Source organism: Neopsephotus bourkii, unplaced genomic scaffold (genome assembly GCF_033783945.1).
Source record: "Neopsephotus bourkii isolate Nb327-2 ecotype Australia unplaced genomic scaffold, CSIRO-AGI_Nbou_v1 NB_53, whole genome shotgun sequence".
Lineage (NCBI taxonomy): Eukaryota > Metazoa > Chordata > Aves > Psittaciformes > Psittacidae > Neopsephotus > Neopsephotus bourkii.
In genome coordinates this window covers 15,871,781-15,885,981 of record NW_026900570.1, presented here as the reverse complement: position 1 = coordinate 15,885,981, position 14,201 = coordinate 15,871,781, and the positions used below count along the sequence as shown (strand labels likewise).

General features: G+C 40.2%; 1 protein-coding gene across 1 annotated transcript in view; it reads left to right on the top strand.

The window, feature by feature from the left end:
* The first annotated feature begins 1,751 nt into the window (after window positions 1–1,751).
* Window positions 1,752–14,201, top strand: part of LOC133211691 (macrophage mannose receptor 1-like) — a 31,170-nt gene continuing 18,720 nt past the window's right edge. Inside the window, exons 1-14 of the mRNA XM_061352264.1 lie at window positions 1,752–2,047; window positions 3,738–4,136; window positions 5,160–5,333; window positions 6,400–6,564; window positions 6,879–6,995; window positions 7,533–7,676; window positions 9,025–9,207; window positions 9,379–9,533; window positions 10,400–10,513; window positions 11,226–11,341; window positions 12,087–12,235; window positions 12,663–12,862; window positions 13,243–13,364; window positions 14,106–14,193. Coding sequence (XP_061208248.1) covers window positions 1,987–2,047; window positions 3,738–4,136; window positions 5,160–5,333; window positions 6,400–6,564; window positions 6,879–6,995; window positions 7,533–7,676; window positions 9,025–9,207; window positions 9,379–9,533; window positions 10,400–10,513; window positions 11,226–11,341; window positions 12,087–12,235; window positions 12,663–12,862; window positions 13,243–13,364; window positions 14,106–14,193 — 2,187 coding nt within the window. The 5' untranslated portion in view covers window positions 1,752–1,986. The remainder of the gene's footprint in view (window positions 2,048–3,737; window positions 4,137–5,159; window positions 5,334–6,399; window positions 6,565–6,878; window positions 6,996–7,532; window positions 7,677–9,024; window positions 9,208–9,378; window positions 9,534–10,399; window positions 10,514–11,225; window positions 11,342–12,086; window positions 12,236–12,662; window positions 12,863–13,242; window positions 13,365–14,105; window positions 14,194–14,201) is intronic.

The following is a 14,201-nucleotide window of genomic DNA, read 5'->3' as shown; positions in this document are numbered from 1 at the left end:
CATTTCCCCTTTTCTTCAGAAGAGCTCAAGCTTCAGAGGAAAGGTGGTGAATCTGCACGCTGTGAATGTAACTTCCTGCCTGGGAGCAGAGATTGTTGAAGGAACAATGCTGACTCAACACAAAATTCGGCAGCCTTTCTTCCTTGCCACTTCTAAAATGTCAGGCTGTGCCTTGCCAAGTGGAGATGCTGGAGTGCATCTTTGCAATCTTCTGATTTTCTTTCCCACTCTTTGGGCTGTGATGGGGTCTGCTCAGGCAAGCAAACACTGAGGTGAAGCTGACCTTAGTATGCTTTACTGTTTTTCAGCCTGTCTAAGCATATCGTCACTCACAGTCCTTCACCAAACACTCATCTTTCTTCAGAATAGAACTAGTTTCCCTGTTGTAATTCCACTTGTTGCCTCACAGTAGCTTTGGAGATGCTGAGATGTGTACAGCAGAACCACAAGACATTACATTTCTCCTGCCTAAATAAATAAAAATACTTTTTCCATCTGCACATCTGAGCTCCTGAACAAGGAAGCAAGGACAGTTGGAAAGTTGAGGTTGCAGAGCTAAGCATTCCCATGCTGGGGAGTACCAGAATGCTTTACTTCAGACTCAGTGCAGCCATCTTTGTATATGCATCATAATTTACTGAGTGATTGGCCATCTGCTGCCTTGTGGAGGCAGCTTTCTCTCTTCTCTCACTTTCTTCAGGTGTCAGTGTCCTTTTCAGGCTCACCTTCTTTCCACGTTTTTGGTCTAGCTATACCTGCTGGCCCTCAGGTCCCACTGTTTTCTCTCACTGTTGTAACTCTTGTTCTGCTCTAATTCCTTGTTTACTTTTTCAGAGTCAATCTGCATCTCAGCCAGAACAATAGAAGCAGGATCCCACACCTTCATGTAGGTTTCCAGGGCTTTCATTGCCTGGAACAGCAGCAGTTCTCAGGGAAAGACCCTATAAATGACTTGCTGCAAATACAATATTGGGGAAGTTACTCCAAACTAGCCTCTCCTAATGATAGAGGGACAGAAATTTTTCAAAGGCCACAAGCAAACAGGGATGCAAACATTCCACAGGAGTGCCTTTTCTCTTCCCTACCCTCTGTGTGTATCTAATTCTTTTACCTAACATGAAGGAGAAAGCTTTTTCAAACTAACTATCCAAATTCTGTCAGAATGCCTGAAGGGTGTGCACTTTAAGGATGCAAACTTTCACAGACCAGTGGGGTGGAAAAGGTGGCAGCATTCCATATTTCTCTCTAGTAATAGTTGAAAATCCACTGTTTTCCAGTTACAGGTTCTCTTCTTCCTAGAACTGTGTGGTTTCTTTTTGGAGTTTCTTCGGCTGTTGCTGTCAGTTTGGGTTCAGTGCTCCTGCATATAGCCAGGAATGGAGCAAAAGAAGGGAGAGGTGCCTCCTGAAGAGCAGAGGCCCTATTTTCTACAGTTTTTCTCTTTTCCATGGAACTGCAGACATGGGCAATTCTGGTTCTCTCTGATTCCAAGCCACAGGTACTTGATCTGCATGGTGTCACAGCCATGTTTTCACAGTACTGCATTGCACTGTGGCTTTTTTCATCATTTATTGCTACAGACAAACCTCCCTCTTCTTTTTTCCTTTTTCCTTTACTTCTGGTGAAGAGACATTCATGTCACCTTCTTGAAAAAAGAATGATCCTGAATTTTAAAGTATGTCTCCAAAAATCCTCACTAAAATATTTTCTCTTAGATCTCGTATTTTCACGGACGACAAAAATTTTATACAATAGAGAAACTAGCTTAAAAAGCAAAGTTTATTCATCAATGTATTATTTCAAAATTACTCATGTGACATGATACAGTTCCTTATTTCCTTATTTGCAGCTCAGAACTTCCCTGCATCTGTTGGGTCTTAAAAGCAAGAAAGGGTGATTCATTGCATGAGGGTTTTCTTGCGAGGCACAGAGTTGGTCTTAGCATCAGTTTGATGTGAAGGGGAGAAGGGAGTCAAACGTTTGGCCATGGCTGTCTACCTGCTCCTGACATTTCTCTTTTCCTTTAGTACAGCTCTTCAAATGTCCGGTAAGTGTCTGTCCTCTGATGAATGTGAAGGTTTGCAAGTTTTTTCTCATGCTTTCCTGATGTCCCTGCTCGGTGACCAGTGAGTTTAGATCTAGTTACAGCATGTAATTGGAAACAGTTTTATTCAACTCTTAAATTTGGCGGTATCTATATTGGCATTCTGTTTCCTTAAACAAGCTTTTAAGGTAGTGCACAAATGAAACAAATAAGCCAAGAGATGTGGGTATAGTCTAGACAGTACTGATCCCTGAAAATCAGCCAGCTGAATGCAGACAAAAGCCAATCTGGAATTATTCCACTGGGGGTTAGAACAGCTCAGAGGTACAGCGCAGCATCCCATCAGCATGCACAGAACCACTGGCTGATGTGTGCTTTGAGTTTCTTAGTTCATATAGACTATGGCATACTGATCCTTGTATATTGGAATTCAATTTTTCCAAACTGGTGGCTTTAGGATGAACCTTAAAAGCTTCAGTCTGTTATATTTCAGATACTCCTGCTGCTGAGAGGAAAACAAATGATGGTGTGTCTGCAGCTCTTTCCTGCAGGAAGCTCCCAGCTAGAGAAATGGGGAAGTCCAGTGCTATTGCTTGAATGGCAACAGGGACTTGCCAACACTGATTTAATCTACTACAGGAGAATTTCTTTGCATATTTTTGGGTCAGACCAAGTTGGCTTTAACCCAGCCTCTGCTAACCTTGTCAAGAACCACTGCAGCAGGACAGCTATGCCAGGGCAAATGCCATCTGCCTTATTCAGGTCTGCAGCCTCTCAGACAAACATCACTAAGGCTGTTCAACTACTCCTGGCAGCTTGGGTATATGGGGGGGTTATGAAGGCCCATTTAACTATTCCATCCCTGGCAAGAAACCTTGGGTGGCAGTAAAGCTCAATGGCACAGTGGGGCACTTTGGATGATGTTGCTTTCATTTTTAGATATTGCTAAGGTGAGCTGCAAAAATGGTCAGGGTTCAGAGCAGGCTGAAGTTATGTCCCTTTTTTAAAGCTGGTCTTAAGAAACAAAATGCTGTTGTGCAGTGTCTCGCATTTCTATTTACAAATGTAGCTATTAATGGCACTTGGGGTACTTACTTAGCCTAACTGTGCTCAGAACTGAACTGATGATGCTGCAAGTTGTAGCTTCCCTCCTGAGAAACTCTCAAGTTGAACCTTGTGAAGAAACAACTTTTTGCACAGTTGCCAAGAATTTCAAAAGTAATTAACCAAAACCAAAGAATACACTCCTTGCTTGATGAGCTGAAAACCATGAATTCATTCTGGACCAAATATTCTGAGGTGAATTTTGAAGTATGTAAATGATTTTTAATAGCTAAAAAAAAAAAAGTCCTTTTACTTGCAGAATTAAAGCCTGTTTAATGTGCTGTGGGGTGGTGGAAGAACTCATTAAATTTGATGAAAGCCGTTTTTGAATGGTGTTTTGAGAACAGTGTGCTTTAAGGAGGGATGTGAAGAAGAGTGATTTCTATTGAAATAAATGTATTTTCAGCTTTGCATTGTTTGCATCTTAAGAACCTATTGATGAATATCCTTCATACTGATTGATTAACCTTGATTTCTTTCTCTGTGGACCTTATATATTAATTCTTTTGTTGTAGCAGACTGTCAAATAGCAAGTAACTGATCTACAAAATCTTGCTTCAGATGTTTGCTTTCTCATTTTACTTTATAGATAGTGGGATATTTTCATTCTATAATGAAGACAGCAAGCTCTGTGCCCAAGCTCAAAACTCTAGCTCGGTCATAACTACTACTTGTGATGAGCACAATGAGTTTCAACAGTTCAGGTGGATCTCTGCCAAGCAGCTGCTGAGCGTGGGGCTCAAGCTGTGCCTGGGAGTGCTCTCCAAAGATGAAGAGGCTGCCATCACATTGGAATCCTGCAACAGGACGAATGAGCTCCAGTGGTGGGAATGTAGAAATGAGATGCTTGCAACCTATGGCAAGGATTTATTTTTCAACTATGGCAAAGGGAAAGGGAAGAAAATTAGGTTGTCCAAAGGATTAGGCAAAGGGAGCATGTGGAAAATCTATGCAACTGCAGACAGCATGTGCTCTCAGCGCTATGAGGGTGAGTACTGAAAATTAATCTCTATTTCTAGTCAACTTGACTGCCCCTATTTGCAAAGCATTCCACCTCCTGCTTGCCATGCAGCAATCCTTTTCTTACAGTGACATCAGCAGCAGAGCTAACGGCAAAGAGTCTGTAGAAAAGCAAGCAAATACGACTGTATTTATTTCTGCATAATCTGGAAAGTGCAGTTCTTCCAAGTGATAGAATAAAATGATGAAGGCCTATAATATAATCATAATGGAGAATAGGAAATCTATTTGTACAGCAAAAGCAGGAGAAAACCTATGACTATTTCAAAACATGTCTGATCGATTTGTCTTAAATATTTATTTTTTCTATTACTTGGATTTCCTTTTCATGCATTATTATCCCCCTGGAGGTGTTTAGAGTGTGCCTCTAGGCCTGAGTGTTCAACTTCTTTTCTGCTGTGACACTAGTCGGGTGTGAAGCTAAATAACAAGGGTTGAAAATTTGGCTGTGACCTACAACAGTTCCAGCCGGAATGAGGTTTGTCATGATTTTGTTAGATAACAGGAAATTACACTGCATAGAGATGGGAGGGTTTCTCCCAAGCAAGAGCACTTGCAAATTTAAGATATAGCTTCCTTTCATGATGAATAATAAAAATATCTCCTGTCAAGCCTCTTCAACCATACAGGGAAAAAACCCAAAACAGAAGAGCCTAAATATCATCCAAGGACATAAGTATGTTATGCAATGGGAGAAGCTGAGTCTAGAGCACCTCTGACACTGTAGTCCAGATAGCAATGAAAAATGAAAGTTAGATAGAAGTTGGTCTGAGGGCAAATTAAAAGCTGTTTGAGAGTTTTAATTCTGAGTATCTTTACATAATCACACCTAATTAGCACAGCAGCCTGGGAAGGCTTTTTGGTAATGAAGTACTCATGAGCTGAGCTCTTGTACAACTCAGCTGTGTCCATGGAGAGCTGCCTATGAACAGACACTGTGCTGAATGTCTGACACCAACTGACTACTACTGATCTATTGTTCTCTCTGTAGATATCTATACACTGGGGGGAAATGCCTTTGGCGCACCTTGCGTGTTCCCTTTTAAGCTCCATGGTAAATGGTACACTGAGTGCATCCCCCGCAGTGACGATGCAGGCTCTCTCTGGTGTGCAACTTCTTCAGACTTTGATAAAGACCATTTGTTTGGAAACTGCCCACTAAAAGGTAATTTATTCATAAAGATTTCAGGAAAGTCTTTAAGCAAAGTTTTCATCCACTTTCACAGCCAAAATCTCCCTGGGATGTGAAATCTGAACAGAGTCTTGGGGGACATGTCCCTGTGTGAGGTGTCCCTGGCCATGGCAGGAGGGTTGGAACTTGATGATCTTAAGGTCCTTTCCAACCCTAACTATTCCATGATTCTATGGTTAGCACTGGGCAGTGAGCTAGATTCTACTAGCCTCGTTCACTGGTGAGTTACATGATAGCAAAATGAGGTATCTGCTCTTCAGTCTCACTGTTTCTCCAGCAGAGATGAGGAGCGGTCCTCTAGTGTTTCTGAGACTGGTACATAGAGGGAATATTCTGAGGGTGGTGACTGGAACTGGTGGAAAAAGGAAGAGAAATTGCTAGGACTAGGGAGAAGCAAGAGCAAATGAAAGTCAGAAAGTAGTGCAACAGATGGAGAAGGTGAGATACAGGGAAGCATGAGACAGTGGGGTATTGTAGGATGGAAAACAGGAAGGCTGAAGTGAATGGAAGGGTGCAGGATATGGGCAGTGGCCTTTACCTGCTTCCAGTGCCCCAGTGCTCCTTATGCCTACAAATCATCCAACAGAGCTTTCCAATATTCCCATCATAAGTTCCTTAGCCCTCACCCTCACTTTACATCTGTTTGGAAATGATCATTTCTGTCATGTTGAGAAGTTTTGAAGAGCATAAGAGGAGTCCTAAGGTCAGAAATGGGTTTGGAGATTTTCTGCCTGAGGAGTAAAGAAATGCATGTGTACAGGTAGAATATATCAGTGAGTGGGTTAATGTGGACTGAACTGTGAGACAAATAGATGAGTTCTTTACATAAAAAAGAAAAATCAGGTTTGTAAGGAGGAAGAATGCCTTATGTGATTAATATATTATTAATACTGAACAAAGTATATTTAAGTGGGGCAAACTATATGTAAAATATTAGCAAACCATAAAGTTATGTAGTTTTAGTCTGCAATGAAGATTTTATTTTCTAAGTTGCCAAGTGTGATTATCTTTGTCAAACAGCTGTTATCATGTTTTATAGACACCATCCACAACAACCTTTGGAAAACAAATCCTGTGACAGGAACTCACTACCAGATAAACTCAGAGTCACTTTTGACATGGTACCAAGCAAGAAAAAGCTGCCAGCAGCAGAATGCAGAATTATTAAGTATCACAGATGTTCGTGAAGAAATGTATTTGTTAGGTAAAGTAAAAAACCCAGAACATCATCAAACAAGCAAGTTAATACATATGTTTAAAATGCAGATCATCTCCAAGAGCCTTAACGTGGATACTTGTATTTACCTTGTGAAAATAGACCTTAAAAAAGCTTGTTCCTTTCTCATAAAAAAATGCATTAAAATACTGGAAAAATGTAACCTATATTAAAGAAAAAAATATCTACAAGGGCACATTTTGGTTTTCCATGCTTTAAGATTTTATTTCAGGTTTTAGTGAATAACTTACAAAATCAGAGGCATTTAATAACTTTACTGTTTGTTTCTTTTGGCCATTTAGGGCTCACTAGTGACCTGAGTGTCAATGCAAAGCTCTGGACTGGTCTTTTCAGTGCACTTGACAGTGGCTGGCAATGGACGGGGGGCAGTCCTTTCAGATACCTAAACTGGGCTCCAGGTAAGTGCTCTTTCCTGAAAAGATGATCACCATCTAGGTCAAAATTCTCTTCTCTTCCCCATATTATTTTCTTAAGATCTAAGTCGCTGCCTCGCATGTTGCTGTATTATATATTTTCATAATAGTTTCTGTGACTACAAGGAAATCCAAAGGTTGAGTACTCCTGTGGAACTAAAAAACACATTCCATGTCCCGTGTTCCACTGTAAAAGATGCTGAGTTGTTTGCTATACTATCACCCCATAAGTAATTGTGTCTTAGATGAACTTTTATAAAGCTCTTTGTCTGCTGCCATGTTTCAAACACACTAAATTTCTTCTTGAACAGTGCATGGGAGAAGAGTGGCCAGTCTCATATTTTAAATGCCAGTCCTCTCAGCCATCCCATTGGTGTTCCTTTGTCGCCTATCTAGTGAATTATCACTCTAAACAATAATTCAGTGGTGGCTTTGCAACTGCAAAAGACTTGTGTGTTCCCTCCTGTGATAAGGAGAAAATTTTTGGTGTTAACAGAGGGATTCTGTGCCTCTTTCCTAAAGGAAATCCTGCTGTGGAATCTGGAAAAATATGTGGGGCCTTCCAAGGTAGGAACGGCAAATGGGAAAACCAGGTGTGTGAGCGGAAACTGGGATATATCTGCCAAAAGAGAAATTCCTCCTTGGATTCCTCCACTATTGCCTCAGGTATGTTTATTAAAAAACAAGGCTATTTTTGTAGTCAGTGAGAAATACTAAGGAGATGCCATATATGCAGTGACAATATATTGTCAAAACAAAAGGATTACACTTGTTGACCTGGGAACTGAGAAGACTTTAATTTTCTTGTTTTGAAGATGATATCTAGGTATTGTTCATCATTTTGAAAGGATCCAAGGGAACCAAAGAGGGCGGTGTTATATGTTCAGTCATGTTGTCCAGACCACAAGATACTAATGAATACCCTGTACTCTGAAAAATACAGTAATGATGTGTCCTACTAAAAGATGTGAGCCAGAGTTCACACTCCCCCTGCTCTCTCTGACCTTTTTTTTTTTTTTCTGTTCTGAAAGGAAATATTCAGAATATGGGGCTGGCACCTTTCCCCAGTTGAGTTCCCTCTCCACCTGAAGCAGACTAGGTCTTATCTGTGTGAAGAAAGGTGTGCAATTACTTCACCTGGGAATTCCCAGCCTGTACCTAACTCTACAGTAGCTCAACTGCATGTATGCCAATATATAAGATTATTCTCTGGCTCAGGGTATGAATGGCACATCATAGCTGGTGTCCTGTACATTCTGGCTGCATCCAGAAGGCTCACTGGGAATGGTTTCTGACTCATGGTAACCTCAAAACCATGCCTGGATGTAATGCAAGTTCGTGCCGGTCAAAACTGTGTCCAGGAAGCACTGAACAATGTAGTTGATCATATGCCAACATTGGGTGCATGTGCTGCACTCTTCAGATTACTGTGTAGGTGCAGATCATGTGAACCTTCAAAGCTATGGAACCTGGTTGGCCACTCTAATTTCACACCAAGAAATAGCCTCTGAATGAAGCATTTCTGTGCAGCTGGGATTTCCGACACATCTAGTATAACATAAACATGCCTGGGGACTCTGATATATTGTTTGGGCTGTGCAGGAGCTCCAACTGTCTCCTGAGCACCTGGTGTTTCCAGAAAGTAATATACAAAATCTCTCAAATTCAATAAGATAATTTCCCCATGTAAGAAAAAGCACTCTCTTCTGTAAGACATGGCTGTACCCAGAGCCGCACAGAGAGTGGTTTAACAGGGAGTTGTATCCTGAAAGTTTGCATGCCAAATTACTTGGCATTTATTTAATCCTGGAAAAGTATTTTTCGTTAGCTTCCAGCACAATTGGGGTGTAAAAATCTGGTTTGTATTCTTTGTGATTCTCAGACTTTTGCTTCTCTCCTCTGCTAGTATGTGCTCCAGTATTTCAAATTCAAGGCAGTACAAGTGATTTTCTTTTGGATTAAAAGAAAACACTTAACAGGACTGCTCATTAATTGTTTGAAATAATCTTTTTAGGTGACTTAAAGCCTTTTAAGTGCCCCAGAGACTGGGTGGCCTATGCAGGTCATTGCTATAGAATTTACAGAACACCCAAAATATGGAAAGAAGCCCAGTCTTCCTGTAGAAAAGAAGACGGAGAGCTGGCGAGTATTCATAGTATTGAGGAGTACAGTTTTACAGTGTCCCAGCTTGGGTACAGTAAGTATTTTATCTGAAATTACACAGTTACTATTATTCATTTGATCATTATAACCATGATCTTAGATGTTTGTTGTATTTTTTTAAATATCCTTGGTCAACAGTGGGCATGAGATGTGATTGTTCCATTTTAAGGTCTGCCTGTACCTACAATTACCTTTGTGTTCCCAGAGCCAGAGGATGAGCTGTGGATTGGTCTAAATGACCTCAGGGTTCAAATGTATTTTGAATGGAGTGATGGGACACCTGTGACTTATACCAAATGGCACCATGGGGAGCCGACCCACACACTGAATGAGGCAGACTGCATCGTTATGAAGGGAGAGGTAAAAATCCCTCTCCCATTTTCATGCTTTCTTCTGTCCTTTGTGCCCTCTCAAAGGAAAATGTGACAAAAAAAAAGAAAAAAAGGTAAAAAGGACAGGGGTTTGGAAGCTTTTTATGAACTTGATTTAATTCAGGATATTTTAGGATGGAGGGAGACTGAAGATCAGATGGGGGAAGGTGTATGATGAAGCACCAGAAGCAATGCACTGCTTTGAGACTTAGTCTGCTCTACAATAAATCTCTCATCTGAAACTGGGTGAAGCAACTCATCATCCACATTCAACATGGCTGATCGTAGCTGCATAGTATGGTTCTTGGAGCAAGGACTTCCTTGTTTCCCCTAAGACACCTAAAATATAGGTTTATTAGGGCTACTTTGGAGTCCCATATTACTGGAGGCACAAAAAATTAGGTACAAAAAAAAATTATCTTGCTTTGTACTCAGCATAAAATGACATATGATACTATGGAAAAAAGACTCAAACAATGCATTTTATGTATTTTATGCATTTTATGCTTAGTTGAGCCAGCATTTCCTTTCTATTGTCACCTGGTTATATGAACATAATAAATAGTATGATGGTGAGAATAGGGTGGAACAGCATATTTCCCTCCTGTTCACATTGGCCACTGAATCTTTAATGGATGTAACCCTCATTCTCACACCTTTGAGAAAACGTGGCCCTTGCTGTCTTTTTTGTGTTCCTTGTTTTGGAGTTTTGGAGAACAAGGCAAGGAAGAGAGCTGAAATGGCCTCAGCCAGTCAAAGAGAGAGGGGTTCATTTTGAGGATGGTGATTATTTTGGTTGGATCTGTATTTCTCTAGATTTCACTTCTCTTTGTGTTTTCTTCTTACCATGCTCAGGATGGATCCTGGGCTGACAGTGCTTGTGAAAAGAAACTTGGCTACGTCTGTAAAAGAAAACCTTTGGCAGAACAAGCTGGAGAAGATGAGGTTACTTACCCAGGTTGCCAGAAAGTAAGTGTAAAGCAAAAGCAGTGAAAGGTTGTTTCTTCTTACTTTCACTCCCATGATGTTATCATGAAGTCAATTACTTTGACTGTTCTTGGTGGAGCCCTAGAAAACTGCTAATTTCTTTTGTACTGATACTTCTTAGACTACTGGGAAAAAAATTGTCTTAATTTAATAGACAAGTAGATTGATTTTTTTTCCATTCCCTTACATGAGCACTCCCCTCAGCTCTCTCCTAGTGCAGAAGTGGTCACTTCATCCATAAAAGCCTCTCTCTGCACATCATGTCAGTATTTTTTCATGCCCACTGGTCTTGGGTTGCATGCTGCATTCTTGGGTTCAACCAATTCACCACAGGGGGGCAGGAATATGTGGGCTGACTTTTGTTGGAGATTGTAACCTCCAGCAACAACACTTGCACAATGAGAAGGCAAAGCAGGCTTTACTCAAGAGGCTGTAAAGTGTCTGTGACGGTGCTTGTCAGCTCCAAGTCATAACCATGGCTCACTGCTCACAAAGACCCCTTGTGTGTCCTTTATCAAGGGTCAAGACATAAAGTTGTGGAGACAAAAGCTGTGTTTGATTATCCTCTGTTTCTTCTCATGGCTTCTGAGGTTAATTTTGACCTGAGGTGTGGTATTAATGTGGCTTTTGGAAGTGTACTGTGGTGTGCCATCTGACAGTCGCTTTTGTGTATCTCTGCTGTTGACACTGGCAGGGCTGGATGAAGCACGGCTTTTACTGTTACTCCGTGGGTCAGTTGCCAGCGACATTTTCAGAAGCAAAACAAATTTGTGAAGAAAACAAAGGTTACCTGGTTACTGTGAGAGACAGGTATGGAAACATAACTCTTGTCCTTTCCTAGGTGCAACCAGGCTGGAAGGACCAAACAGAAATCTCTTCTTTGCAGTTGTTCAGTGTTTGGTGTGGTACCACTCCTTTGTGGGAAATTTATGTTGGAACTAAAGAAGCGTTACAAAATACATCAGGGTCTTTTATGTCATCAATATAAGCATTCAAGCCATTGCAATTACACGCCTAAGCTGTTGTTGACTCTGAGTTTTTTAATCAACAAACCCAGAGTGCCAGGTTGTTTAAAACTTATTGAACTAAAAATAAAAAAGCATGCAACTATTTATTTCTTCTGAATATGAGCTTTTCAGCCTTTTCTTTGCAATAGGAAGATCCAGAGGCACACCCTTTTTAAGAATAATTTAAACATCTAGATGTTACCATAAAGCTCAGTAAAACACTGTAGCACTTATTTATGCAGAATGAATAATATGATGTACATTATTACTAGTACGGTTTTGCTTATGCTCATTGTGCACTCTAAATTCTAAACATGATTCATATTACCAAAATAAAAAATAAAAATTAATTTACATGACATTGAAATATAAATAAAAAAATATATTATGATTACATGGCAATTAGAACTTCTTCAATCCTTACTGATCTTTCTCCACATATTAACAAGTCACCGTAACTTTATCAGGTTTGCCACAATAAAGGGTTTGGAGAAATGTACAAATTATGATAAAATGTGATACATCCAACTGGTACTTATTCTTCACAGGTACGAACAAGCTTTTCTGACTTCTGTAATTGGATTAAATCCAGCAAAGTATTTCTGGATTGGTTTCTCAGACACAGAGGAGCAGGGGACATTCAAGTGGGCTAGTGGGGATGCAGTCACCTTCACGCACTGGAACGCAGGAATGCCCGGTACGTGGCCACCAGCTTTCCACTTTGGGGATCCAAGCAATGAGTGCTTGAAAGCTAAATAGTAGTTTAGAAACTCTTTTGGCATAAAGTGTCAGAAACACCAGTGCAGCTTTCGTCTTGTGCTAAAGGGATTAAATCTGGGGTCATGGTAACCCCTTCCAGTAGACTACCTGGGACTGCATGTCTCTATTGAGATCATTCGCTCTTTGTTGTTTGATACTGTTGATCAGTGATTCATAGTATAATGTAAATATATAATGTAAAAATGATAAAATTTCTTTTTATGGTTTAATTGAAATGCATGTGAGTAACTGTGAGCAACTGGCATCCAAACCCAGTGGGGACAGGTTACTCTTAAGTAAGTAACATATGCTTTGAAAAGACATAGGCATTTATCAATAAGGTCTGAAAATTTTGTTTCATAAAGGAAGAGAACCAGGCTGTGTGGCCATGATGACAGGAACTTCAGCTGGATTATGGGATGTTTTGAACTGCGAAGAAAACAACATGTTTCTCTGCAAGCAGCTGGTAGAGGGAGTGACACCCCCTCCTCCTCCAACAACAAGTCCTCTCCCATCGTGCCCAGAGGGATGGCAGTCTGTTCCTCAGAGCAGCTCCTGCTTCAAAGTAGGTGTTTAATTTCTGAATGCAAGCATTTGTAATTTCAAATAAGAATATATTTCATGTATGCATGGAAGGGGGATTTTACCCTGCCTACCTGATAGGTAGTCTGTGGTAACGTGTCTCCAGTATTACCAAGTAGTGTGGCTAGGAAGTGCTATGAAGTGCTGTATATTGGTTGAACTGAAGATTGGAGCCTGAGATGACTGGAAAAGTAAAGTTGCCATAAACAAATTTGCTAGATGACCACAAGCTTATGGTTGCACAATTAAATAGTAATTGATAAAACTAGAGACAAGGACACCATAATAAAGATAGAAGCCCATAATTCTGTTTCTAAATTTCAGTGATATCCAGCACAGTATTTAGTGGTCCACTTTTTATAGATTTTTCAGGAAGGAAGGGAGAAAATGCAAACATGGTTTGGTGCAAGAGATTTTTGCAGAGCCATTGGAGGAGATTTGGCATGTATCCACAGTGAAGAAGAACAAAACCTGATAGCTGGTTTGTGAGTATCTGTATAGTCCATTGTTTAAATATAGCAAAAAAAAAAAAAAATCACCTTTCTGAAAGGCAGAAATGATCAATTTCTACTCTGCAAGACTGTGTATATCTTTGCGAAGCGGCAAAATAAAATGGGTAGAAAGAGGTAACCAAAAGGATTTCTTGGTAGGTCTCTTGGAAGGTGGTGTTATGCATTGAAGTAGCCTGAACATAACACAGAAATGCAAGAAGGATCATCAAAATTGGTTTCAACTGCATTTAGTTCAAAGAGATCAAACTGATCTTTTTAGCTTATTTGTATTTGATCAGTAGATGAAATGCTCTTGAGTAAAGGAAGAGTTTGTGCTGTTTACCTTCCTTAATTAAGGAGGAAATGTGGGAGACTGAACCTGACCTATTCATGTAATTATATAAATGTTTACATCAAGCCTATGTGTACAGATAGGTCTGAATTTGGATGTTTAAGCTACTTAGTGGAACCAAGACCTTAACATATATTTACGTTTAACTTAGTATGTCTGGACTCATGGCACTTGTGATCTTTTGTATGAAGCTCTGTGTTTCACTGCCACATGCAGTGCCAGGGCATTTTTTGTCACGTAACAGTTGAATGATTACTTTATATGAATGTCTCAAATAATACTTCAAGCATCAAAACATGTCAAACATGAGAATAATGTAATGATATACCCCCTCCTTCTCTATTTTGCACTTTGTCTGATTGTCTATATTTGTAATCATTCAGAAAGAGGGATTATCTTCACTTATCTTACTGGATGGGTTTAAGTGCTTTGGACTCCGACAGTGGATTTACATGGAGTGATGGCTCACCAGTGAGTAA